General features: G+C 55.9%; 1 protein-coding gene across 2 annotated transcripts in view; it reads right to left on the minus strand.

The window, feature by feature from the left end:
* The window catches only part of COL18A1 (collagen type XVIII alpha 1 chain), a 35,662-nt gene extending 11,804 nt beyond the window's left edge, over positions 1–23,858 (minus strand). Inside the window, exons 1-3 of one of the 2 annotated variants that reach the window (XM_041406124.1) lie at positions 23,783–23,858; positions 23,272–23,339; positions 1,005–1,549 (exon numbers count right to left, since the gene is read on the minus strand). In XM_041406124.1, coding sequence (XP_041262058.1) covers positions 1,005–1,549; positions 23,272–23,339; positions 23,783–23,793 — 624 coding nt within the window. In that variant the 5' untranslated portion in view covers positions 23,794–23,858. Of the gene's footprint in view, positions 1–1,004; positions 1,550–5,249; positions 6,708–23,271; positions 23,340–23,782 lie in introns of those variants that run through there. The other variant, XM_041406123.1, reaches the window with a different exon arrangement.
* Positions 23,859–25,616: the final 1,758 nt, after the last annotated feature.

The raw sequence follows: 25,616 nt of genomic DNA on the forward strand, positions 1-25,616 counted from the left end.
ATTCCCCACGGGAAAACCGGGGGCGGGCAGTGGGTTCAGGGGTTGGCAAGCCTGGGAGCATCACCTGCTAAAAGGATCTGCTCTGCTCCAGGCTGTTGCCATGCCTTCCATACGGTGCCAAACCCCTCGAGCCAGGGAGAGGAGCTCCTCCACAGCCATGACCTGCACAGGTCCTCCCAGCACGTTCAAGAGCAAAGAAATTGCTCTTCAAGAGCAAAGAGTTGCTCTCCAAGGGAGCAACCAGAATCTCAGGCAAACCAGTTTGTAGCCCGTCAATGATTAACCCCTTCCTGGGGGAGCTTTCCCTGCCCAAAGCCATTCCAGGGGGAATGTGGCAGTACAGTCAGGATGGTATTTAAGCTCAGAAACGTGCTTTGCAGAACTCCACAGGAAAAACATTGCTCCCCTCAGCAGAGCCTCTATTGCTGGGCAAATCCCGCTCAGCCCAGGATAAACCTGAACATTCCTCTCTTCAAGTCCTGCAGGGGATTTCCATGTCAGCTGGGTATTTTCCCCACACTTTCCACAACCCTTATCTGGAATACGAGTCCTGCTCAAAGCATGGGCTGAGCTATCACATCCTTCCTCACTCTCCAAAGTCTTTCTGGAGATACCGCCCAACACCAGCCAGCAAAGATATGCTCCAGTCCAAGCATTTTTTCCATGTAAGAGAGACATTTTCCCAGACAAACCAGCTTCTCTATCAAAGGAGCTAGGTATTTTTAGAACTGGGAAGATTTGAAGAGGCTCCATGTGTTTGCTGGGAAAAGGCAATAGTCGGAGCTGCATGGCAACCCCATGTCCTCCTGCCAGCCCAGCTTGATGGCTTAGCCTTGGTGAGCCCCAAGACAATAAATCAGTGGCATCTCAAGCCACCTACACCTCCATCTCAGGTGTCCACTTCCCCAGGGACACACACAGAGCTGGTTGTCTTCTGGGCATGGGCAGCATCACAACTCTCCGGGCTTCTGGGAGATACTCCTTGGGGTGACCCAAGCTCTTACCTGGTATTTATCCGGGTCAGCCCCTCCAGCCTGAGCGACAAAGAGCCCGGAGCCCTCTTCCAACTCCATCTCATCCGGGGAGCGCTCGAAGCGGACGCGCTCGTGCTCCTCACAGTCCAGGTAGAGGACAACTTCCTCCTCCTCCACGCTGATGGCGAAGCGCGTCCACTGGTTGAGCAGAGTGGGCACAGAGAAGGTGGCAGCTGGGTAGGAGCTGGGCGAGCCCGGCTCCGTGTAGTAGAAGATGATCTGCTGCTGGCCCGCACGTAGCTCTGAGAGCTTGACACCCACGTAGATGATGCTCTGCGAGGAGTCCGTGACAGCAAAGAGCACGCCGGCCCGGGGTGTGGTGGGCTGGATGTGGAACAGCAGCGAGAAGTCCCGGTAGAAGGGGCTTGGCAGGTGGTACCGGGCCACCTGGCCCGTGTTGGCGTTGGGACCAAAGACGTAGCCAGGGTTGTTGTCGGGGCCATAAATTCTGTGGATCTCCTCCGTTGGTGGGTCCCCAATCAGCTCCAGCAGACTGATCTCAGCACTCAGGCTCTCTGCAAGGAGGAAGGACAGGGGATGGTCTCAGGTCCAGACAAGGATGGTCACTCAGCAAGGACACGCCTGCCTGTGCCTCCCAAATACACTGTCCTTCAGTGGCTCCCTCCACTCACCCGCCCCAAGATTTGTGTGTTGGCCAAGGCAGTGACCTTGAGCTGCCTCACTACATCATTCAGATACGTCTCCCAAAATGCTCCCCATTCCCAGTGCTGGCCCCCCAGCCACAGCTGGAACATCACAGAATCATAGCATGGCTTGGATGGGAAGAGACCTTAAAGACCATCTCATTCCAATCCCCCTGCCATGAGCACAGGCACAATCCACTAGACCAGGTTGCTCAGATTCCCTGAGATGGCATAAAACCAAAGGGGTCTTGCCCATGGTAGGGAGATGCTGCTGGAGCACCAGGATGCTGATCCACCACGGAGCCCCGGGGAAGTGTGTTGCATCCATACTCGTTCCGGGATCACAGTGACCCCTCGCATCATCCCAGGACAAGATCCAATGGTCACTCCAGCTGGGAATAAATCAGAGCCATCCCCTCGCAACACCCTGGGAACGCAGCTCAAGCCAGCTCAGCTTCCCAGATGCTCTCAATTTGGAGGTCACCTCCTTTCCCAACTCCTATTGAGAATTAGGGAATTGGGGAAGTTCTGCTGGAGACAGCCTCTCCTACCCAGCGCAGCTGAACATCTGGTGAGGGTGAGCCAGCACTGTGTCTGCCAGCTCCCGTTGTTCTGGCAGCCAGCACATCCTCATCGCCCACACACCGGGCGTTGGATTCCTCCTCTCCTATGTCAACCGCTTGGGGCCAGCGCCAGCTCCAAAGGAGAGGCTTTTTAACCTCTCCTTTCCTGGGAGGGAGGAAACCCAACCACCCCAGATACAAAAATGCTGAAGGATCTGCACTGGGAATGGATGCTCAGTGCTGAGTTTCGACCCCATCCTGTGCCAGGAGCAGGAGCTGACACAATTCAGTGTCCCCAGTTCCATCCCTGATTTTCATGTGAGCAGTGGGGAGTGGGGGAAATCAGAGGTGTATCCTGAGGTAAATCTCCTTCCCAGTCTTCCACCAGTTCTAGCCCCTTCCTCTCCCCTGCACTGGGATCAGGCTTCCCCATGGGGCACCCCCAGTCTGCTTAGAGGAGAATCTCTGGATCCTGGAGTCCAGCACCCTTTCACTCCCAGATGTGCAGCCCTACACCAAATCTGATGGGGTGAGTGAGCAGGGGTCTCCCAGCTTCTCAGCCTGTCATCCACCCTTGAGTCACCCCATGCTCAGCACCTCACAAGCTCATTCCAACTGCACATGCCAGGATGCAGGGACTGCATTTATCTGGGGTAGGAGGAAGCCAAATTTGTGACAGTTTTAAGGAAAAAGGAAACCAGAGCTTCCTCGCGGGGGTGCACATGGATGTAAGAGCCAGTGCTGCAATTCCTGCAGCCAGGCAAGTCATTGTGTCCCCCCCAGGGCTTAGGATGATGGGACACACTGAATGAGGCTTTTATTAGCAGGGTAATTTGCAACCATTCTCCCCTTGGAGCTGCAGCCGGCTCTGGGAGTTTCCCTCCTCCTCAAACATGCCACTCGCCCTCGAGTCTGGGGTGGGAGCTGGGTGCTAGCACTTCCCAAAGCAAATGAACTTTTTTCCTGCGTGACAGAGGCTGGATGGGGACTGGGGAGCAGAGGGGTAAGGGGAGACCCCTTCAAATGTCTGCTCCCCTACAAAAGCCAAGTGCCCCTTCTCATTCCCAGAGCTTTCAGGCCACACGTGCTTTTTCCAAAGGGCATTCAGAACCCAAATATCGCAGCCCATCATCCCTATGGCAAACTGGGGATGCACCAGGGAACATGGAGAGATGATGGGGGCTGTAGTGAGTTTTGTGCAGGCATGGGATGGCTGTGGGGATGTCTCTAGGCACAGTGATTCTGCCATTGAAAACGTCCCCAGGATGCTCCAAGCCACCTTCCCACTCTGCCATGACCTTCCTGGCTGGCCTGAGCCCAGGCTGCCAGCGTGGTATTCAGGGGACCCCCAGCACACAGCAGCACATCAAGTCACTCCATGGGGTGCACCACAGCACCCACATTCCCCACTCATTCCTGACACTGCCCATCCAAGCAACAACAGTGCAGTCCCACATGGGAATACACCTCCTTTGCAAGCATCCCCATGATCCCAGCGCATCCCCCCACGAACAGAGCCTCTTTGACACTGAAGGGACCGTGTGTGCGACCCTGGTTTGCCAGCCCCCAGTCTCGGCATTCCTCCTTGGCATCTCCCGGCCATCCCCCGAGGGCTCAGGGGTCAGCACGGGAACACAGCCTCATTCAGAGGCTTTGGCAGGCGGGGGGAGCTCCAGCTTTCATCCCAACTGCATTTCTCCAAGCACCAGTCATCCCCCCTCCCCACTCCCCTCTCTCACCCCCCTGCCCTGTCTGGGTCCCTGGAAGGTCACAGCCACCAAATGATGAAGCTGGAGGTGAAGTAACCTCTCCCTCTTTTCCAAGCAGCAGGGATCAAACATTAGCCGCCATCGGGTGAATCATTAACCCCAAAGGGCTGCTCCGGGAGAGGGGAGCGTGCAGGCATGGCTGAGGGTCACCTTGAAACCTCCTCACCACCACGCTGCTGTGGCTGGTTGGCCACAGAGTCTGGGTCCTTGCCCTGTCCCTGCAGGGAGCTGGAAGTGCTCCAAGTGCTCTCATCCCAGCCAGGATGGACACCCCAAAGCCCTGTGGCACCTGGAAACTGGCCCTGAATGCCAGTACAATGCGCTTGGGGAGCATCCCCTGTGCTGGCCAGTGTGATTCACCAGGAGTGATGCTCAGTCTTGTGAAGAGAGCCAAAACTCACTGGTTCTGTTTGGAAAGGCCAAGGCTGGATGGAAAGCGATTCTGGATTCGGCAGCATCCCATGGGTACAAGGCAGAAGCATCCCCTTAGTGCCTGGGGGAGTCTGTGCAGGGGAGACACAACACAGGGATGTCGCCCAGCCACGTTACCTGAAGAAGCATTAATAAAGACACAAGAAACCCCTTCATCCTCCTCAGGGAGAGCATCGCAAGGCAGAGGCAGGTGCCTGCCGGTCAGGTGAGTCCAACACAGGTCTCTGACGGCCTCGCAGAAGCCCTGGCATGGCGGGGGGGTTACGGGGACTGAGGGGCTACAGCCGGGGAGCAGCAGCAAGCAGAGGAACCACTCCAGGTAGTGATGGCACCGCGACTCAAGCAGCCCCTCCCACTCATGCAAAGCCGCCCGAATTTCCTCCTCGCTGCCATGCTGAAGGTAATTTGGCAATCGGACATGGCTGGTGCCCAGCACGCTGCAGAAGGGCAGGTGGGTCGGGATGGGCTGGCAATGGCCGGCCACTGGCATCAGTCCTGGAAAGAAGGATGTGAGCCCCACGCCGTCACTCCTGTAGAGCTGCATGGTAGCGGTTAGTAAATCGAACTCCAGAGGGACAGACTTATTGGCAGCAGGAGAATCCACACCCTTATCCACCCTCTGGCCAGACCAAGGGGGGCTCTGGCTTCCGTTCTGGCTGGCCAGAGCCAGCCCTGGCTGGCCGGCACCATGCCATGGCGTCGGTGATGCTGCGTGAAAGTAATGGGGAGCTTGTGCCAAGGGGTCCTGGAACGGCACCGCCTGCTCATGGGTACTGTCACCTGGTGAGAAAGGAAAAGGGGCACTACCTGGCTGGAGACCCGCTGGTCTCTGCAAGGACACCCGTGTCTCCATTGCTGTAGGAGTTCCTGTCCCCAGGAACTCTGGGTTCTCGGTGGTCACCATCCTCAGAAACTGTGGGTTCTCAGTGTTCTCCAGGAGCTCTGGGTTCTCGGTGGTCACTGTCCTCAGGAGCTCAGTGTTCCTCATCACCAGGAACTGCAGATTCTCAGTGGTCCTCATGTCTGGGAGCTGTGGGACCTTGGTGGTCCTTGTCCGCAAGACCTGGGGGTCCTCAGTGGTCCCTGTCCCCAAGAGCTGTGGGTCCTCAGTGGTCCCTGTCCCCAAGGGCTGTGGGTCCTCAGTGGTCCCCGTACCCAAGGGCTGTGAGTCCTCAGTGGTGCCTGTCCCCAGGAGCTGTGGGTCCTTGGTGCGCCCTGTCACCAGGAGATGCAGGTCTGTGGTACTCATCATCCCTAGGAGCTGTGGGTCCTCAGTGGTGCCCAACCCCAGCAGCTGCGGGTCCTCAGTAGTCCCTGACCTCAGGAGCTGGGGGTCCTCAGTGGTTCCCATCCTCAGAAGTTGTGGGTTCTCAGTGGTCCCTGACCCCAGCAGCTTCAGGTCCTCAGTAGTCCCTGTCCCCAAGACCTGTGGATCCTTGGGGATCGCTGACCCCAGGAACTGGGCGTCTTCGGTGGTACTCATCCTCAGGAGTAGCAGGTGCTCAGTGGTCCCTGTCTCACGGAGCTGCAGGTCCTCAGTCATCCCTGACCACAAGAGCTGGGGGTCCTTAGAGGTCTCTGACCCCAGGAGCTGAGGGTCCTCAGTGTTCCCTGACCCCTGGAGCTGCAGGTCCTCAGTGGTCCCTGACCCTGGCAGCTGGGGGTCCTTGTGGGTCCCTGTTCCCAGGAGTTGGGGGTCATTGGTGGGGCTGCTGGCCACCTGCTGTCCTGGGGCAGGTGACATGCTGTGGAGAGGAGCAATGCTTGGCCACGCCGTGCTCTCCACCAGCCCTGTGGCATTCCTGTCCCACTGCTCTGTGGTTTTGGCTGCGGCTCCCTCACCCACAGGTGTTGCTGTAGCAGGATCTGGCTCCTGCTGCCGTGGGGTGGTGACATTTCCTGCCACCTCGCCACCCCACATCCCTGGGGACGGGCTGGGAGCCGGAGCCGCTGCTGAGGTTGGCGACGCCGGGACTGCCTCACCGGGTACTGCTGGGCTTCCTGTGATCTTCATGCTGTCCCAAACCCAGTCCAGGAGCTGTGCTTTGGAGCAGGAGAAGTAACAAGCCAGGAGGAGCAGAAACTCCAAGTGAGGTGGGGCCATCAGAAGGGGAAAACGAGCTCCGTTGCTACCGAGAGCAGAGTGGAGAGGCTGGAGGAAGGAAAGGAGGGAAGAGGCAGGAGCTCTGTCCCGGCCAGACTCTCGGAGCACTCACATCGCTCTCTCCTCCCAAGCTCCGGCACTCGACCCATCAAAGCGGAGCAGAGCAGGGGGAGGAGTGGCCGCACCGCCGGCCCTGCCAAGCCTTCCACTCCCCAGCGCCAGCCTCCCGCTGCTGGCACGGCCCCTCGGGGACCCCGCTGCCTGCCTGGGGACTCACCTGAGCCCCCCAAAACCTCCGGGAGCGAAGCCAGCCTTCAGACGCACCCTATTGCCTGTCCCAGCAGCTGCTGCCAGATGTTTAACTCCTTCCTGCCCGGAAGATCCTAACTCCTCTCTCCCTGCTCTATGGCTCCGGTTAAATCCCCAGCATACAGAGCTGTACGTGGTGGGGTCGTGCATGGACATGGTCCTCATGGATGCCCAGCTTTGGTAGGATACCCCACTTCAGGCCTCGGGAAAAGGTTATAATCTCGGAGCAAAACTGAACGAGGAGGGAAACAAATCCCAGAAAACATTTCCAATATTTCCACCAGCTGAAAACACAACAAGTCCCCAAAGCCAAGTGTTTAAAGCTGCTTGCCCGGCTCAGTTACAGGGCCAGGACCCCCCAGGTGCTGTCACAGGATGTCCAGGGGAGCACTGCAGCTTTCCTGCCCCCGCAAGCATCACGCGCCAGCAATGCCTTGAAGCCAGGTCTGAGCAATCACAAGTTTCCCAATCACAAGTTTTCCTGGAGCCCTGGGATGAAAATCTTCCCTGGGCAGCGCCGGCATTTTACCACGCCTCAAAAATTTTGATTGTTCTTTGCCTCAGCTTAAAAAAATTACCCCCAAATCCACTTATCCAGCTCGGATGACGGTGTCCCTCACTCCTAGGAATGGCCAAGCAGAGATGGAGCATTCCTACACTGCCATGGTGACACCAGGCAAGTCACCTCCATGGCTCAAGAAGTGTCCCTGAGACAGGATTTTGATGGGGAGGTGGCAATTTTGGCTTTCCTTGGCTGTGTGCGACCACGAAGGTCAGAGTGTGCCATAACATGGTCTCTGTAGAGTAGAGATCTCCGCATGCCAGAGCTGATGCTCCAGTTTAAAAATATTCAGGAAAATCACCATGACAAATGCTCAGATGTTCATTGTGCTTTACGCAACATTTCCCACAGTACTTTTGAAGAAAAACAGGCGAGTTTTCCCCTGAAAATGGGAGCTGGCTGCTGCTGCCAGCAGCCCTCCCCGTGACCGATACTGTTAGGGGCGTCTGCTGCGGAACAGCCCCCACCAATCCGCACAGGACATGGGTTTGTCCAGATGGCAGAGCTTCCATATGGCTCCCTCCTGGAGCTCCAGTACTTCCATCAGCCTGGGGAAGGAGCCAGGTGTCTGCCAACCTTCTCTGGCGTGTCCTGACAGGCTTGGCTGCCCTGGGGCCAGGGTGCGGTGGCACCATGCAGTGCAGGATTTCTTGGCACATCCAAGAGGGATAGGAGTGACTGCTGCTTCCATTCCCACTGGTGGGATGGAAAACCTTGGTGTTCCCGGAGCCTCTCCCCGCCCCAGAGCTGTGCAGCTTCCCCAGAGTGTGGGGAGCATCACATGCCCCCATGAGCTGCCTGGTCTCTGCCAGGAGGATTTGGGCAGCAGCACCCTGCTGGGGTAGCCCAAGCATGTGCAGACAGGATGCCCAGCCAGAGAAATTCCCGCTTCTCCCTTCTGCTGGAATTAGGCAGCTCATGACACGTAGTGGAGTAGCAGTCCTGTGGGACACCCTCATTAAGTCAATGACCTTCATTTCACTGCACGCCTCCTTGCAGGAAGCTCCTCAGGAGGGAGCCAGGGCTGGGGCATCCCCAAAAAAGGGATTTCCAAACTAGATGCCTTGAGGGTGGGCTGGTGGCACTGGTGGCACTAGAGCATCTTAGTCCAGTGCAACCAGCTCTGCCACTGACCAAGCAGCCAGGCAGAGACTGGGAAGGCACCAGCTGGTGAAATATTTTGGAGAAGTATTCCCCCAGGGAGAAGCCATGGCAGCTGGCTTGCTGGCAGAGCAGGGAAAACCCCTTGGTTTTGCCTCCTCCAGGCTAAAGGCTCCCAAAAAGCATTTTGCACGCTCCACAAGATGCTGCTGCCAGCTTGCCATAACCTTGGACCTCTTGAAAAGCAAAACTGGACCCTCACCCTGGTCCCAGTTTCCTCCCAAAGGGGCTGACTGCATCTTCCCAAAACTTCTGGCACCTGGTGCTGCAACATGGCTCCTCAGGAAAAGGGGGGATTGGGTTGCCCTAAGAAGGCACTGAGGGCTCAGTCCTGGGCCAGAAAAATAGAGGGGTGGAAGGGGGGAAAGGGAAGGAAAAGGGAAAAGAGAGAAAAAATCAGAGATGGAGGAAAAGACTGGAGATGGGAAGAAAAGAGATTGGGGGAAGAGGGTGGGAGGAAAGAGAGTGGGGAGAAGAGAAGGGGAAAAGGAGAGGGGAGGAAGAGGGAAAGAAGAAAAGAGAAAAAAGAGATTGGGGAAGTCAAGGAAAGACTGGGAAGTGCAGGAAAGTGTGTGGGGGAAGTGGAAGAAGTGGAAAATGACAGTAGGAAAGAGAAGGAAGGAGAAAAGAGGGGAGAAAGGACAAAAGAGAGGAAAAAAGAAGAGGGGGAAAAGAGGGGGGAAAGAACAGAGAAAAGAACAGGAAAAAAGAGAAGAAGGTGATGAGAAGGAGGAAAAGAGAGGAGGATAAGGCAAGAAGGGGGAAAGGGAGGGGAAGAGAAAGAAAAATGAGATGGAAGAAAAAAGACAAAAAGGGAGGAAAAAAGAAGGAGAAGAAAGGAAACTGAAAACAGAAAATGGGAGTAAAAAATAGGGGGGAAAAAAGAGAGAGTGAAAAAAGGCAGGGGGAAAGGGGGAAAATAGGTAAGAATAGGAAAAAAGAGCCTGTCATCCAGACCTGCAGCCTTTCATCCGCGGTCAAAGTACACCGATGTTTCTCCCCGGGGTTGCTCTCCCCGCAGGATTTTGGGAGAGGACAGGGAGCCTGCCGCAGCTCAGCTCAGCAATTTGTCCTGCACAGGCCAAGGACTCCCCAGCAGGAGCCAGGCAGATGGACGGACAAGCAGAGGGACGAACGGATGGACAGCAGAGGGAGCCTCAGGCTGAGCAGAGCGCGGACACTTCCTCAGGAGACCCCACTTGGCTGGACACAGCCCTGAGATCACAGAGCTCCGGCAGAGACTGGGAGGGAGCAGGGGTGGGCACAGCCCTCCTGGAACCGGGGGAAGGGAAAGGGGAAGGGAGGAAACCCTCATAGGAGCACAGGCAGAAAACCAGAGGTGGGAGCACTCTCGGACTTAGCAGAAAAATTCAGGGACTGTCAGCAGGTATCTATAAATGCTATTGACACTTGGGATTCTAATCCGTCCCCCATCTAAAAGCCCCACACAGCAGTTGAAAGGCCCTCCTGGGGATGCATGCCGAGGATGTTTCCACATCCCGAGCCGCTGACCTCCCCTGCTGCCAGTCCCTGGAAAGAGACAGCGGCACCCAGCCCATGGGTGGGCGCCCAGCCAGGGAGATGGGGAGCGGGTGACAAAGGTGCACAGAAGCCGAGCTGGCAGGAGTGACAGCAGCCAGCGCAGCCCCAGAAATGACACAGGTGCCACTCTGCCAGCCTCTGCCTCCAGGACAGTGTTCCGCCTCTGGCTGTGTAACACCACGGAGCCCCCCGGGACCGCAGCATTCCTAAACATTTACTCATGGAGAGCCAGAAACATCCTCCCAGCAAATTCCTCGATAAGATAAACCGTGAAAATGTCACGACTGCCTGTAGGAGCCATCAAATAGCCCCAGGAGGGGAAGAAGGGTGGCCATGCCCACACCCCTGTCATTACCTGCATCCTCCTCCTGCTCTTGAGCTGAGCAGGGCTGGACAAGGCACAGTCAAGAGGTGCTGGTGTCCTACTCTGCCCCATCCACATGGACAAGCGGACAAGGCAGCAGAGAATTGGGGCTGGAGTGACTTTGGCCACCTCGTGAGGTTTAGATGAGAGAGAATGGGGAGAATGGGTGGTGGAGAGGGACCATCAATATTTGGGCACAGCCAAACCCAAGGGAGGTGTATAAAACTCAAGGTGAGTTTGGGGTGAGCTGTAGTCCCAGTCCCCCCGCATCCTGCCTCCACTGGGGCCATGTCTCTGCTTCCAATCACTCACCTGCCCCCGAGGTCAACTGACAGCCCGGAGATAAGGCAGGGAAGGCAAGGGAAGGAATGCGACCCCCTGGATCATCCTCCTCCACGTTAATGAATCATCTTGCAGACTAATTGCTCCCCGGACAGGAGAAGACTCTGCTCCTCACCCCCCACCAAGGTTCTGGCTCAGCCAGGGAGCCCCAAATTTCAATTTAGTTCCTGGCATTCCTGCCTCGGCTTCGGCAGTGTGACCACCCTCGGGAGAGGCACCTGGTGGAGGGTGTTGGTTGTGGTCTCTCTGAGGGACAGGGAGGAAGTGCATTCCCATTCCCAGGCACTTCTTTCCCCGAGGATACAGGGAGATCAATGCACCTGGCACCCAGGTTAGCATTGTAGACAGATTCTGTGTAGCAGGATGAGGGGAGATGAGGGATGGGACAGAGGGTTTGTGATCCAACTTGGTGCCATCTCAACCAGAGAATCAGAGGAGGACAGGGCACCCAGGTGGGTACATGTCCCCAGAGTTCAAACAAACCTTTCCAAGCCGATGATGTCCCTCAACCATGTCAGGATTTTAACCCTCCAACGTGACAGAGAAACAAAGCACTGTCAGCGGGTAACCCAGCACCAGCTTTGAAGCCTACACAACAAAAACAGGAAGTTGCCCATCCCCAGCTGTCTTCCAGGACTTCAGAAGCAAAGAAAACACCAACAGCTTAAAAACCCCAATTCACCAAACAAAATACAGAAGAGCTACCAAGCGATCTACCTGAAGCTACAATGGAGCGTCACAGCCTCCATCCCGTGGAACAGCATCCGTCCTGCACCCGCTCCAGCCAGGGATGCTGGGTGCCAGCTGGCCCATGCTGCTGCAGGAGGCAACTGCCACAGCTCGTGGGTGCTTTATAGAGCCTCGACATGGATTTTCAGAGAGGAAAACCACCTGGCAGGTCATTAAACTTATCCTCAACCCAGCGTGCAGCAAACAGAATCCAAGCTCACATGCTTGCTGCGGGGCCAGGTGGCGAGGAACGCTATTTTCTTAGGGAATAGACAAGAAAAGGGGGATCGGGGAGGGGGGTTTGTTTTGGGATTTCAGCTGCAATCTTCAGCTCATCCAACCAGCTTGGCTCTTGTCAGCGCTGCCCTCCTGCAGTGCAGGGGACTTTGTTTGGCTTGGAAGCCCCCAGCTGTGCTCGTAATAAGACTCCGTGTCCGCTCTGCGGTCCTTCCACCTCTCTGCACTCCTCAGACAATAGTTCGCCTGTGCCGCTGACTTTGGCAGCGTTTCCAAAGTTTTGGCTCCTTCCAAAGTTTCCCCTGCACCAGGCAGCCGACCTTGGCCATCATGCTTTGTTGTTACATCCCACTGCATCCCATCCCGGGCTCTCTGCTGTCTGCGGGGCACTGTGCTCCGTGCTGGACCTTTTGGGCCAAAATTGGGGACATGACACGGAGAGGTGCCTGGCAGGCCCTTTGGGGGTGGATGCTGGGGTCATGAACAGCCTGGATGGGGAGCAACTGGAGAAGGGAAAGCATCACCCAGGCCTTGAACCCCCCCCCAGCTGCGCATGTCCCACCGCCATAGTGAGAAATCAATCAATTGAACGCCTTGAAATCAAGTTGAGTGATGACAACCTGATATCAGCCAAGGCTGAAATCCCCCTTTCCCTGCCATGTCTCCACAAGTATTTAAGCAGGAAAACTTAGATCTTTTGAGGAAGTCCAAATAGCCTTGGAGATGGTTAGTAAAGGGGTCAAACAGGTGGGTGGGTGATCCTTTGCTGCTCCATGCAAATGTTGGGGAAAGCCAGCAGGAGCTGGATGAGGCCAGAACTCATCATCCCTTTGCAACCAACAACCAGAGCCAGTATTTGACCAATTACTCCTTTTTTCTACAAGTCACTTGGTTTTAAAGCAAAATACAATGCAATAAAGAGTTTTAATGCACTGAAGTTCACCACTTGTAAGAGGACAGGTGACAAGAACAAGGAGGGGTGTAATTTGTGTCCCTGCTTGCATGAAGACAGAGATTCCAGATCAGGTTTGCGCCCTCCTGAGTGCAGGGATGATGCCACAGCCAGGCACCATCCCAGGCTTCAGCATCCCAAGGCAAAGCTTCCCGGCCCACGGGCACAATGCCATGAGCCAAGGGCATCCCTGCAGTACAGCACCAGCGAGATGGGTACCCACAAGCTCTTTCCTGGGATGATAAGGGGTTAAAAAAAAAACCAAACCACACAAAAAAGCTGAGCAGGCATGCCTGAAGGGGAGGATTAGAGAGAATAGGGCCATTTCTCAGCAAAGACTATGGCAACCTAAATAGAAAAGTAACATTACTCTCAAGACTGGGGCCCTTTCCCTTTACTCCTGCCCTACAATGTCACTATTGTTTTGCTGACAACTGGTAATTATCCCAAGCTGCACACACTGGTATTCCCACCCTTTAACCGGGAGGGATTTTGCAGCCGCCGACCCTCTGACACCAGCAAAAATTCACATACCAGAGAGTTCAAAGGGGGGGCGGGCTGGGAAGGCTGGGCAGCCTTGCGGGGGACGTCATTCACAGGGTCCCGGAGGGCTGGGGCTGGGAAGGCGCCTCTGGAGATCGGCAAATCCAAGCCCTGCTGAAGCAGGCTCACCTGCTGGGTGCACAGGACCATGCCCAGGTGGGGTTTGAGCATTGTCAGAAAAGGAGAGCTCAGAGCCTTTTCAGACCCTGAAGGGGCTCCAGGAGAGCTGGAGAGGGACTGGGGACAAAACCCTGGAGGGACAGGACACAGGGAACGGCTCCCACTGCCAGGGATGGATGGGATGTTGGGAAGGAATTGTTCCCTGTGAGGGTGGGCAGGCCCTGGCACAGGGTGCCCAGAGCAGCTGTGGCTGCCCCTGGATCCCTGGCAGTGCCCAAGGCCAGGCTGGACATTGGGGCTTGGAGCAGCCTGGAACAGTGGAAGGTGTCCCTGCCGTGGCAGGGGTGGCACTGGATGAACTTTAAGGTCCCTTCTAACCCAAACCTGGCACTCTGGGATTTGGGATGGTTTTGTTCCTGATGACCATGTTTTGGGTTCAAGGTGCCCGTAAAGTCAGGGGGTCTTTTCTCATGTCACCATCCCAGATGGAAAAATGTTCACATCCCAAGCAACCAAGTTTAAGCTGTGAATCTTTTCTGGAAAGAAAAAAACCAAAAAAACAAAAACAAAAACTAAAACAAAACAAAACAAAATAAAATAAAAACCTAACAAACAAACAAAAAAAACCAAGCCATCAGACCAACCAACCAACCAAAAAAACCCAAAAAACCCACATAAAAATAAACCCCCCAAAATAATGCTATGGAAGCAGTTTCCCTTCCCTGATTAAAAGTTCTGAGGAGCCAGGACCCCCAGAATGAGACCCTGCAGGCTGCAGCTGTCCTACTGCAAGAGGATGGGGATGAGTCAAATCCATAATTTTTCATTTACAGGATGGAGGAGTCACAGTCCCAACATTCCCTGCCTAACAGGAGTTCATCTTGGTGCCAGCCCCAGCTCAGATAAGGTGATAAAAAAACTCTGGAAACTGCCTCAAGATGGATTAAAACATTCCCATGGTCAATTTTTTTTTTTTTTTTTTAATATTTTTGCAGGCTGGTACAGGAGCCAGAAAGCCCAGAAAAAGTGCAAAAAAGCCCCTTTTTTTTTTCCTGCCACAGGCTGCAAGCAGCATAGCCAAGGTCAGAAAAAGGCAGAGGACACACACAGCCTCCAAAGGATCCAGCCACGAGCACCAGTTCCTCTGGCATCTACTTAAATATTGCTATTTTATTTTCTTCTGCATTTTAATTACAGGATCGCAGAAGTTTCTTCCTAATGGGAATGATGGAAACCAGTTTTTCCTGCAGCAAAGCCAATTCCACAAATACTAGCAGTGACCTGTAAAGTTAAAAAAAAAATCTCCATAAATCTTCCTTTCCTTGCAGCAGCAGCAGTGTCACTCGCAAGGCTGGGATTTTATTTATTGTTGTTTTAAGCACCCAGGAGAAAAGAAAACGCTTCTAAAACCCCTCTTAACCCACTCCAGCTGCAGGGGAAAAAAAAATCCCACGTAGGCAGGAGCTACACTCTGGGACTCCGGGCAAGCTGCAGCCTGTCTCCAGAGCACCCAGCTGGGATTTGGGGGAAGGAACCCCCCCTTCTCCCAGGCCCACAGCCTTGCCAGCTTTAGCCAACTCCTCATTAAAGCATGGGGCCATTTGCAGGGCACAGACCCAGAGTGCTGAGGCTCCAGCAGCTCTGACACCGCCTTGCCCTGGGACCAGCACCTCACTCTGGAGGATGCTGGAGCCTGCAGGACCTCCTTGGACTGCACTGGGAGCCAGTTCCTGGCTCCTCTTGTCAGAACAGCAAGGATTAAACCCCAACTGTGCTCTTCAAGGCCCTTTTGGCTCCTTTGCATCCCACACTTGGGGACATCAGAGCTCAGCAGGATGAGGGGAATAGCAAAGCTCGCACAGCTCTTGGGAGAAACCCTGGCTGGCCACTCCACAAGGAAAGAAGGCAGAAGAAAGCCCGAAAGGGGCCACTGGGAAAGCAGAGGAAAGGCTGAAAAGACTGAAATGGAACAATGTTATCATGCAGCTGTGCCACGGATGTAGGGGTTCCGGATACACAGCACCCACTGGGAGCCACCCATCGGATGTCTGGGTGCTGAGCTCCGGCACCAGCTGCACGCAGGCAGGGAGGCTACACCAGTAACATCTAGACACAAACTGGGGCCATCAGGTGATGGAGCAGCACCAGAGAGATAAAAAGATTAAACAGCTGAATGAAGGAAATGGGAAGTATTTTTGCTCCCGACCCAAACAGACACATTTTTACTGGTGTTGCTGCCGCCGAGGCTGACCCCGAGGCCAGAGGGATGTCAGGGGTTAACAGCCACCCCTGCACAGCTGGAACAGAGGGAGGGATGTCCTGGGAGACCCAGGTGCTGGGATACAAAGGATGTAGTGGGAGAACAGAGCACTGGGAGGCAAGGAATGTTCTGGGAGGGAGATCAGTGCGTTGGGATCAGGAGATGCACCGGGAGACCCATTTCCACTGTGAGAGTCAGATTTACAGCTGACAGGACACAGGCTGTCCTACGGTGCTGGTGTGCAGCATCCCACTCCAGTGTGGTCCCCAAACCAGGCCTGGTGTCCTTTTTGCGGCAGAAGTGCTTCACCAGCGGCCTGGGGTGGGTCAAACATCCACAAGTCTGTTCTACCACCAGTATTCCCAATTCCTGTGCCGCTGATGTTTGGCACCAGGAGCCGCTGGCAGAGCCCGGGGCAGGCGCAGGGAGCAGAGCGGGAGCCCAGCCCAGCTCTGGGGCTGCCCGGCCATGGGGAGCGACACATCCCGACCGGGATGGAGCGGGATCCCGCCAATGTCCGCCCGCACCGCGGGTTAATCCCGTTGCTAGGACACCCGCGGGCGAAGAAATACAACACTTGTCGGATTAGAGTCTAGACGGGCTGACCTTTCCCTCCGCTGCCGAGGTGAAACCGGCCGAAAATCAGGCCCCGTTCGCTAAAAGGAGGGCTTTTTGTCGCTGTTTAGGTGTTTGGTTGTGTTTCAGATGGGAGCCAAAGAGGGAGGGACGTCGCTGTCGCTGAAAGAGTCATTTCACTACCTGACGCAGGAGAGGGATGTGCAGGAGACAGGCCAGGCTAGAAACCTGCTGCCAAGCCCCGGCTTTGCCCAGCAACTCGGCTGACAAAAGAGCCTTTCATGAGAGGGGAGGATGTCAACTCCGCAATTAGCAGGGGAAAAGAAAAAAGAGCCGAAGGAAGATTATTACCTCCAGCAGTTGCCTCTGGGGGCCCCTCTCCAATGGCTTCCTTAACTCTTTCGGCTGAGCCCAAGGAGAAGGTGGGAAAGGAGCCATCAGTGTCAGCATCTGCCAAGTGCTGGCTGGAGGTGGGCTGGCAGCCTGGCCTTGAAGGATGCCATGAGGATTCCCATTCCCCTGGCACCCAGAGGGAGCCAGGCCCACGACCCCATTGCATCCTTGCTGGGAGGGAACTGCCTGATATCTCCATCCAGTCCAGCACCAGGAGAATCCTGGTGGGATTAGACTGATCAAGAGCCCAGCCCACTGGGTATCACACACAGCCGTGGAGGATGCCCGGACACCCACACACCCTCCACCTTCATGGCCTGATATCAGCATCTTCCCACCAAAAAGATGTGCCCGGAGCAGCTGCAGAAGTAACAACTGGTTAATCAAATCCTGAAGTCTGAGCTACCTGGGATAGTGGAAGGTGTTCCTCCCATGGCAGGGGGTAGAATGAGACGGCCTTTGATGTCTCTTTCAAGCCAAACCATTCAAAGAATCTACAGTAAAAGCCAAAAATCACATGCATGCTGCTGTCACACGCCTCTCTCTGCCCACAGTGTCAGGGGCTGGGACTTTTTCTTGCACCCTGGTATCCGAGGGGACTAAGTGATACCTGGAATCACTGCAGGTTTCTACTCCACCCGTCAGTACCCCCCTGAGCCCCAGCTCCCAGCACGACAGGGCACTTCTCCAGTTTTGGAACCCAGCTGGGGAGATGCTGGCATCACTGATAGGGTCACAGGATGTGTCCAGGGGTTCCATGTCACCCACAAGTCCTGGCTCCCTAGGATAAGGGTCCTGGCCCCTCTGGAAAGCATTTTGGGACTCCAGGAGAAGGAATAAGCTGTACAGATGCCTTCCCACCAAGCCACAAATGAGCACCACCAGTTTATCTGGGGATTAATAAAAAGTTGCTGCATATCCAAAAGTCAGCAATCTCCAACTCAATTAAGTTACAGACTAACAAAGAGGGTGGAAAATAATAAATTGGTTTGATTACCGTGTTTTCCAGAGGAAAGGCAAGTGCCTAATTTAGGAATTATAAACTCAGAGGTAGCTTCAAGGACCATTGGGGTCTCAGAGATTTATGCCAGTGGTGACAGTGGGAAGAGCATGGGGATGGTAATGCTGGGTTCCAGGTGCCCTGGCTCCTATTCCCACCCTGGGCTGTTTGAGCAGACTCCCACAACCTGGGGACAGGGTCAGAGGAACAGCCAGATCTTACGGTCCCCAGGGGAGGAGGAAACCAGCAGACTGAGCTTGGGAATAAAAACAAAAATAAAATCCACTAATGATCAATTTCCATCTTAGAAAAGGGCTGGGAGGCGATGCCAAAAAAAAGCAATAAAAATTCCACAAAAGCAACTTTTTAAGACACGGGATGTTCCGGACCAATGTTGCTTGCTGAGAAAGCCCCAGTGCCGGGGCTGCTGCTGCCAAACAGCGCTGCCGGTCAGAGCCAGGGGCAGATCAAGCCTCTGGAGCCTCGACCCTGGAGTAGCCCCAGCCCACAGCCCAGGGGGTGTCAGTGTCCTGCTTCATTCCAACACTCCTTAGGAGTTCAAAGCCACCCACCTTTGCGTGGTGGGCACCACCCCTTCACCCCCAAAGGGCTGATTAACCACCCTCACACCTCGAGGGTGTGGAGGTTTTTTGCCCTCAAGCCTCTCCCTCTGTCTCTCCCAGTGGCTCCAAATCCATATTAAGGCAATACGAGAGCCCCTGGTAGCTGCACAAATTTCCAAACCATTTTCTAACCCCATTTACCTCCTTGTGCTTCAATGATATCTTTGGCAACAAGCTCCCCAGGCTAACCAAGCCCGATACTAAAAGCCACACATACTGCTGCTACCATGTGCCTTACTCCACCCACAAAGTCAGGGACTTGCTCCCAATCCCCAGGATTTAAGGGGACTTAGCACCAGCTGAAATCATTGCAGGCTTCCCCTGCAGCACCTCCCACCCATCAGCTGGACAGGGCATGTCCTCCCGAGGGCAGCAGCACCAGTGCTCCACACACATTGCTACCCAAAGGATGAGGAATGTGGCTGGAGGACAGGAGAGCCAGGCAGAGCCCCCCACAACTGGCAGAGAGGAAACTGGGATGTGGGGTGAGGGGGAGCTCATCCATCATGGAACCGGGTGGGAAGAAACCCAAAACTCCCACTCCCTGCCATGGGCAGGGACACCTTCCACCATCCCAGGCTGCTCCAAGCCCCATCCAACACGGCCTTGGACACTTCCAGGAATCCGAGGGCAGCCACAGCTTCTCTCATCAACCTGTACCAGTGCCACGACACCTTCAGAGGGAAGAATTTCTTTGTGACATCCAAGACACTGCCTCTAGGCTCACACACTCAGAGAGATTACAGCATGATCTCGGAAAGGGCTCCTCTCCAATGCTTTCCCAAATGTCATCAGATACAACACAAGAATCATTAGTGTTTTATTAATCCCATACCTCTGAGCTGCTGATATACATCAATACTTAATCCCAGATGTTTCCTTCAGCACTTTGAACTCTCTACCGAAATGCCAGAATTAATTCTTTTCTTGGTAAACTATCCAGAGTTCGGGAAAAAAAGACAGCCCACTTGCTGGAATTGTTATTCCAGGGTTTTGAGTATCATCCCTAATAGTTATGACAGGCCAGAGTGGTGAGAAGAGATGTGGTATCCTTGTCACAGAATATGGGGTGGGTTCCTCACCTTGTTCCACCCCTGCCATGGACAGGGACATCTTTCACTCCCCCAGGGTGCCCCAAGCCCATCCAACCTGTCCTAGAACACTTCCAGGGATCAAGGGGCAGCCACAGCTTCTCTGGGCAGCCTGTGGCAGGGCCTCACTGGGAAGAATTCCTTCCCAATATCCCATCCAACCTTCCCCTCTATCAGTGTGAAGACATTTACCCTTGTCCTGTCACTCCAGGCTCATGTAAAAAGTCTCTCTCCCTCTTTTTTATCAGAGGATGCGGCCTTGGATGAGTCCTCGCCCCTGGCTCTGCATGCTCCTGCCTCCTCATAAAGAAGTGGTGACATCCCACCCAGGAGCAAAGCCAGTTTCCCAGCAGCACAGTTTTTTCTGCTCAGGGAGTTTTTAAGCCAGGCAGTGACGCTTGAAGCAGGATTGCAAAATGTTTTCTCCAAGGGCTTGGATTTGCTGCTTAACAGCACCCAAGTTTTGTTGCCATAAACACTCGAAGGAGAGGTTAGTCCAGCTGCAGGCCAAAATAAATAGGGAGCAGTGTCACTGAGAGGCTGCCCTTCAGAGCAAAAAAAAAAAAACAAATCCCTGTTTCTCCAGAATATGGAAGTGTATGAACAGGGTTTTCTAGTAGCCACAGGGAAGAGCAGCTCGCCATCCCTCCAGGGACACGCAGCAGTGGGGAAGGAGCTCCCAGGCACTCAGGCCACTGGGCCAGCAGACACCACATGGAAACCTAAAACCAAGGCAAGAGCTCTGGGAGAATGGATGCTGTGGATAGACCAGGTTCAGGTACAAACTTGGGGAAGTAATGGAAAACTTAGGATGAGGGCTTGAAAAGGTTGTGTACTTCAATGGAAGCAAACTCCTGCCAGGGAGCACAGCCACTCTGCAGGAATTCTCAGTCTGTTTTTAAACCTAATTTCCCGCTCCAAAGCACCACCCAAGCACAGCCACTTCATCCCTGCCACCACTTCCTTGGGACAGGCAGGAGGGATAGGATCCACCTGCCAGGATGATGGACCAGGAACTCAGAGGCGCTGCAGGGAGATGCCCACAGCACTGTCTCCTTCCAGCTGCCAGCAGCCTGGGCAGCTCCCCCTCCCCAGCAGCTCCCAAGGCACAGATAAGGTTTTGCAAACAGCAGTCCTGCCAGCTGATAAGGAGGTGAAGTGCCTGAGGAGCTTCTGGAGCACAGCATCCTCCCCAGCCCCTGCTGGAACCTCAGTGGTCAAATGACGCTGTCAGAGCTGAGAGGTGCCAGCCCTGCTCGAGCCAAACCCACGATGCTGGGTGCTGCCCACAGCCCCCATGTCTTTTGAAGAAATTCCTAAAATAATGCTAGGAAAGCTCTGTCAAACCCCACCAGGTGCTGACATCAGAGCAGTTGTGTCACAGGCTGTAAATCACTTTGCACAGCGATTCCTTGTGAGGAATACCAGCCAGAAGGACCCACAGCCCCCTGGGGATAGAAGTTATCAGGAATGAGCCTCTCAACCTCCAGCTCCAGCACCTGTTGTCCATAACAGTGGGAGGAGGCAGCTAGAATTCCCAGGTGCTGCCTGCAGCCTCAGCAGCAGCACAGCAGAGAGCTGGGGCTGCTTTTGAAGCTCATCCCAGCCCCAAACTGAAGCACAGAAATTCAGTGTGAGAGAAGATAACAGAATCATGGAAGTATTACAGTTGCAAAAGACCTCCAAGATCATCAGATTCAACCACTAACCCAGCACAGACAGTTCCATCATTAAACCATGTCCCCAAGAGCCACATCTACACATTTTTCTAACACTTCCAGGGATGGTGATTCCAGCACTTCCCTGGGCAGCCTGTTCCAATGCGTGGTTGCTTCTACCACCAGACTGGGGTGGCCTGGCCAGCAGATTGCCCCTAACCAGGGACCTGGCACAGGATTGCCCCCTGGAAATGAGGATTTTCCCAGCATCTGACCCAGCCCATGCTTGGGGTCACTCATAACCCTATTTGTGGTTCCCCCCACACTCACCAGACCAGACCTGTGTCAGCATCCCCACACTATTCCTCATGGCTACATGCCCTTCCTGAGGAATCCCAGAGATCCAATGATAAGAGGCCAGCCCAGCTTGGAGCAGCTAAGCCCCCAAATTTGCAAGGCAGGCAGATAAACAGAAAGGTTATCTCCATGCCAGGACAGCCTTTGGAGCAAACATTCCCCAGAAGCCATCACAAAGGCGGGCTGGCAGAACAGGCCCTGCAGTCCTTGGACATTGAACCAAGGGAAGAAAAAAAAGAAAGGAAGGAAAAAAAAAGCCACACTAACCCACTGAATTCCTTTAAAACCCGATCTGCAGCCTGCCTTTGGGAGACGGCCAAGTCAGCTGGGTGAGACGGGCACCTCCCTGCCAGTGGTGACTGGTTCCTCCAGCACTCATCCCCTCTGCATGCCCTGGGGAACCTCCTGGCGGCCCCCAGCTTGGCTGCCCAAAGCTGGAGGATGCACCTGCAGCTCAGCAGAGGGTCCTGGCCAGCCCTGAGTGCCCAAGGATGCTGATGGAGAGGATGGGAAGGGCATGGATAACTCTAAGTACTCACTATAAAAGCAGTGCCTGGCCCTCCAGCTCAGCTTGGCTGCACTGGACAGTCTCCAGGGACCTAGAATAGCCAATTCAGGATTTCACATGGGAATGATGCTCCCGTCTCTGCAGATCTCCAAGGGGAGCTTTATCACTGTAGTCCCTGCGGAGGCACCCGTGCCACTGAAAGCAGCATCATAAATGCAGCCCAGGGCACTTGGAGAGCTTCTCCCAGTGTTCCCGGATGTGCTCTAGGAGTGCTGGGCACCCCCGCCGCCCCAGCCAGCCTCCTTCCCTCCACAGCTGACCCCGCTGCCCACACAGCAGTGCCAGAGCTGTTCCTAGATGACACAAATCCTTGCTCCAGTAAATAATCCACCAATTTCATGGCCGACTTCCAGTTCACCTGTACCTGGGGATGCCACTAACAGAAACATCGTGCCCAGCCTGGGACAGCAGAGAGAGACATGAGTGATGCTTCACACCATGCTGGCACAAGCTGAAGACCAGATCACTACCCCAGAGAAAATCCACTGTATCCTTGTTTTTGGATTGTCATTTGCAGCTCAGCTGCTTTGGCAGTTGTGGTTCCTGGGATCCAAGTGGGGGCTCCCTGTGTCAGCCGTGGCTGTTCCCGCCTCTGGGCACTGGGCATGCATCCAGAGACCGGCTGCAAGGGGAGGAGGGCTTTCATCCCGCCTGGCAGCCGGCAGGAAGCTTCCCTGTCAGGGAGGTAAAGTTCACCAGAAACACAGGCAGTGGGAGAACCGGCCCGTGTGCCTCGTGGGGAAAGAAGGCTTGGAGAGCTGAGTCAGCACGGAATTCCCCTCTCCCGGTGCACCAGCAGCTTGAGAAGTGGGATGTTACAAGGAGCCCCGAAGGCAGGGAAAAGGCCAGAAGGGTGTGGGAGGTGTTGCATCCCCAAGGCATAGGCTCGAAGCTCCTGACCACTCTCAACACTTCCAAGGACATGCAGCCCCAGGGAGGATTTGTGGAGAAAACGCTAACACATGGAGCACGGCCACTTTGGGGTAACACCATCCCGCCTGTCCCACAGCCAGCACGGACTTGACAAACCACACTCTCCTCCCAGGGAGCTGCAGTCAAGGATTTCCCCAGCATCCCTGGCCACTGATGGAATGGGGCACACGGGATCCCCCGGGCTCAGGAGCCACAAGGGATGTGGCCATTGAAGGAATCACCCCCACCTTCGGGAATCACGACTGGGCGCAGCATTTGGCTCGAGGGCAGACTCCGGCCCCCATTCCTGCTGGGGAGAGCCTCCCAGGCGATGGGGGACTTCAGGACAGGGAGGAGGTATGGGACCCTGAGTATGGCGGCAGGCACTCCCCTCCCCAGCATCCCGCAGCATCCCGTGCACGTTACCAGGCTCCTGGGAAGCAGCGGGGACCAGCAGGACAAAGACCCCGAGCAGCAGTCGCGGCGGGGGGCACCTGCGGGAAGGGAAGGGGAGAGGTCACTCACCCACCCTCCTGCCGAATGCGGGGCGCCCCCCGGCCTCCAGCTCCGCCCCGAGGTCCTCCCACGGTCACAGCCGGGACCCCCAGCCCCGGCGGCTTCAGGGTCTCGGAACCCCCCAGCCCCTCGTGTGCCGGGGCACCGGCTTCCCGCGCTACCCGTGCCCCCTAGCCCGGCGGCTTCCCAGTCCTGGTGCCAGCCTTCCCCGGCGTTCCCGCGGTACCGGTGCCCCTGGGGTCCCGCCACGGTTACACCGACGACCTCCTGCCCCCCAGGGTCCCGGTGCCTCCCTCCCCGGCGGCTCCAGATTCCCGGCGCCGCCTCTGTACGGCGTCTTCGTGCTTCCCGCACTACCTGTGCCACCCCCCATCCCCGACAGTTCCAGGGGCCCGGTGCCCCCCGCAGCCCCGGCGCTCACCCCGTGCGCATGGTGCCGGCTCGGCTCGGCTCGGCTCGGCTCGGCTCGGCTCGGCTCGGCTCGGCTCGGCTCGGCTCGGCTCGGCTCGGCTCGGCTCGGCTCGGCTCGGCTCGGCTCGGCTCGGCTCGGCTCGGCTCGGCTCGGCTCGGCTCGGCTCGGCTCGGCTCGGCTCAGATCAGCTCGGCTCGGAGCGGCGGGATCGGCACGGCCCGGGGGGCGGGAAGGGGAGGGGCGGCAGGGCCGGCCCTCCCCGGGCGGGTGAGCCGGGGCTGGGGCTCAGCCCGCCCCCAGCCCCCGGGACAGGGACTCTCACAGCCGGCGGTCTCCTGCCGGGGCCGGGGACACTCCCCGGGGATGGGTGAGTGGGAGAGGCACACCTCTTCTCCCCGAGGAGCATCCCTCCCGAGAAACATCGCTCCCTGAGGAGCGTCCCACCTCTGCCTGGGGCGCCGGAGAGCACCCTCGCCCCCAAAGGGCACCCACTGCCCGCAGGACCTGCCCGGGCACCTCCTACTCCACCAAGCCCTGGGATTCGGCTCGCAGGCCAGGTCTGGTCTTGAAGGAGGGAGTGAATCAGAGAGCTGAGCTCATTCCCTCTCCCAGCATTTATCCGAGCCCCAGGGCACGGAGCAGGGCTCGGCGGTCTCAGCATGGCACCGCAGTTCTCCTTTCCGGGCCCTTCACCCGCCCTCACTGTGTGCATGGGACTCGGGAACTCCACGATCCTGCCTCCTTCATGGGGCCGTGAGCCCAGCCCAGCCCGGCAGGGTGTGGAGCCGGGGGGTTCCTGGACACCCTCCCGGGGCAGCTCTGGCTGCGGGCTGCAATGCCAGAGCCAGGGCAGCAGCGCCCCGCACCTCACCCTGCCCCTGGCAGGAAAGGAGTTAAAGCTGAGGCTGCTGCCACTTTCACTCCTCCCCATACCCCAGCTTTCATCTTCCTCCAGCCCCAGGATTATCCCGGCGGGATAATCCCCACAAAACCTGCTGCCACACCTTGCTTTGTCTTCCGTAGCATTTTAGTGCCCCGCGGCAGCAAAAAGCTTCTGAAATCCAAGCCTTGGAAGGTTCGAGGGGATGTAGAAGTGATTCACTAATGATGGCAGAGGCGTGTTTAGTCTAAGGCAGGGTTTGGATCTAGCAGGATAAACCATGACATCCAGCTGCTCAGCTCTTCGCTTTCACAGGGGCACGCTAGCGCTCTCCGAAATTTGTTTGTAAATCTTTCGACGAGCACCAAAGGCAGGCAGCCCCTCAGCACAACCCCCGTCTGGGGGCCATGAATACACACCGAAGCTTCCTCTTGTTTGGCTGCAGAATGTTTTCACGTGGTCAGGACTCTTGAATTTATACTTTGCCAGCTGGATGCTGAGTGATTTACCAGCCCTTTCTTCTCCCGCAGCTGGATTCCTTCCCTCCAGGTAGAGGTTGGAGTACCTGAGCTGCACAAAAGGCAACATGCTGGCAGCCCTGAGTCACCGGGCTGCACTTCCGCGAAGGGATTTTGGAGGGGTGGATGGGCTGCAGGGCCTGGAGCAAGGGGGGGGGTGGAGAGTCCTGGGACAAGGATAGTGCTTGGAAAAAAAATCTCCTTGAAAATGGAGAAAAATCCTGCCTGGTAGCAGAGACCTGTTTGGAATGACCTGGCTTTATGTGGGCTGGCTCAGAGCGGGTGGATAAGTGCTCAGGCGGGGTGGAAGAGTCTCTGGGCAGCTCTGGGAAGGCTGCTTTGGGTCCATGGGGGAATTCTGGCCCTTCCAATGTTATCAGCGCTGCTGGGGCCAGGAGGTGCAAACACTCGGAGCTACACTGACCGCCTACCCGGACCTTCCCAC

This window comes from Onychostruthus taczanowskii, unplaced genomic scaffold, assembly GCF_017590055.1.
Source record: "Onychostruthus taczanowskii isolate IOZ18803 unplaced genomic scaffold, ASM1759005v1 scaffold241, whole genome shotgun sequence".
NCBI classification, from domain to species: Eukaryota; Metazoa; Chordata; class Aves; order Passeriformes; family Passeridae; genus Onychostruthus; species Onychostruthus taczanowskii.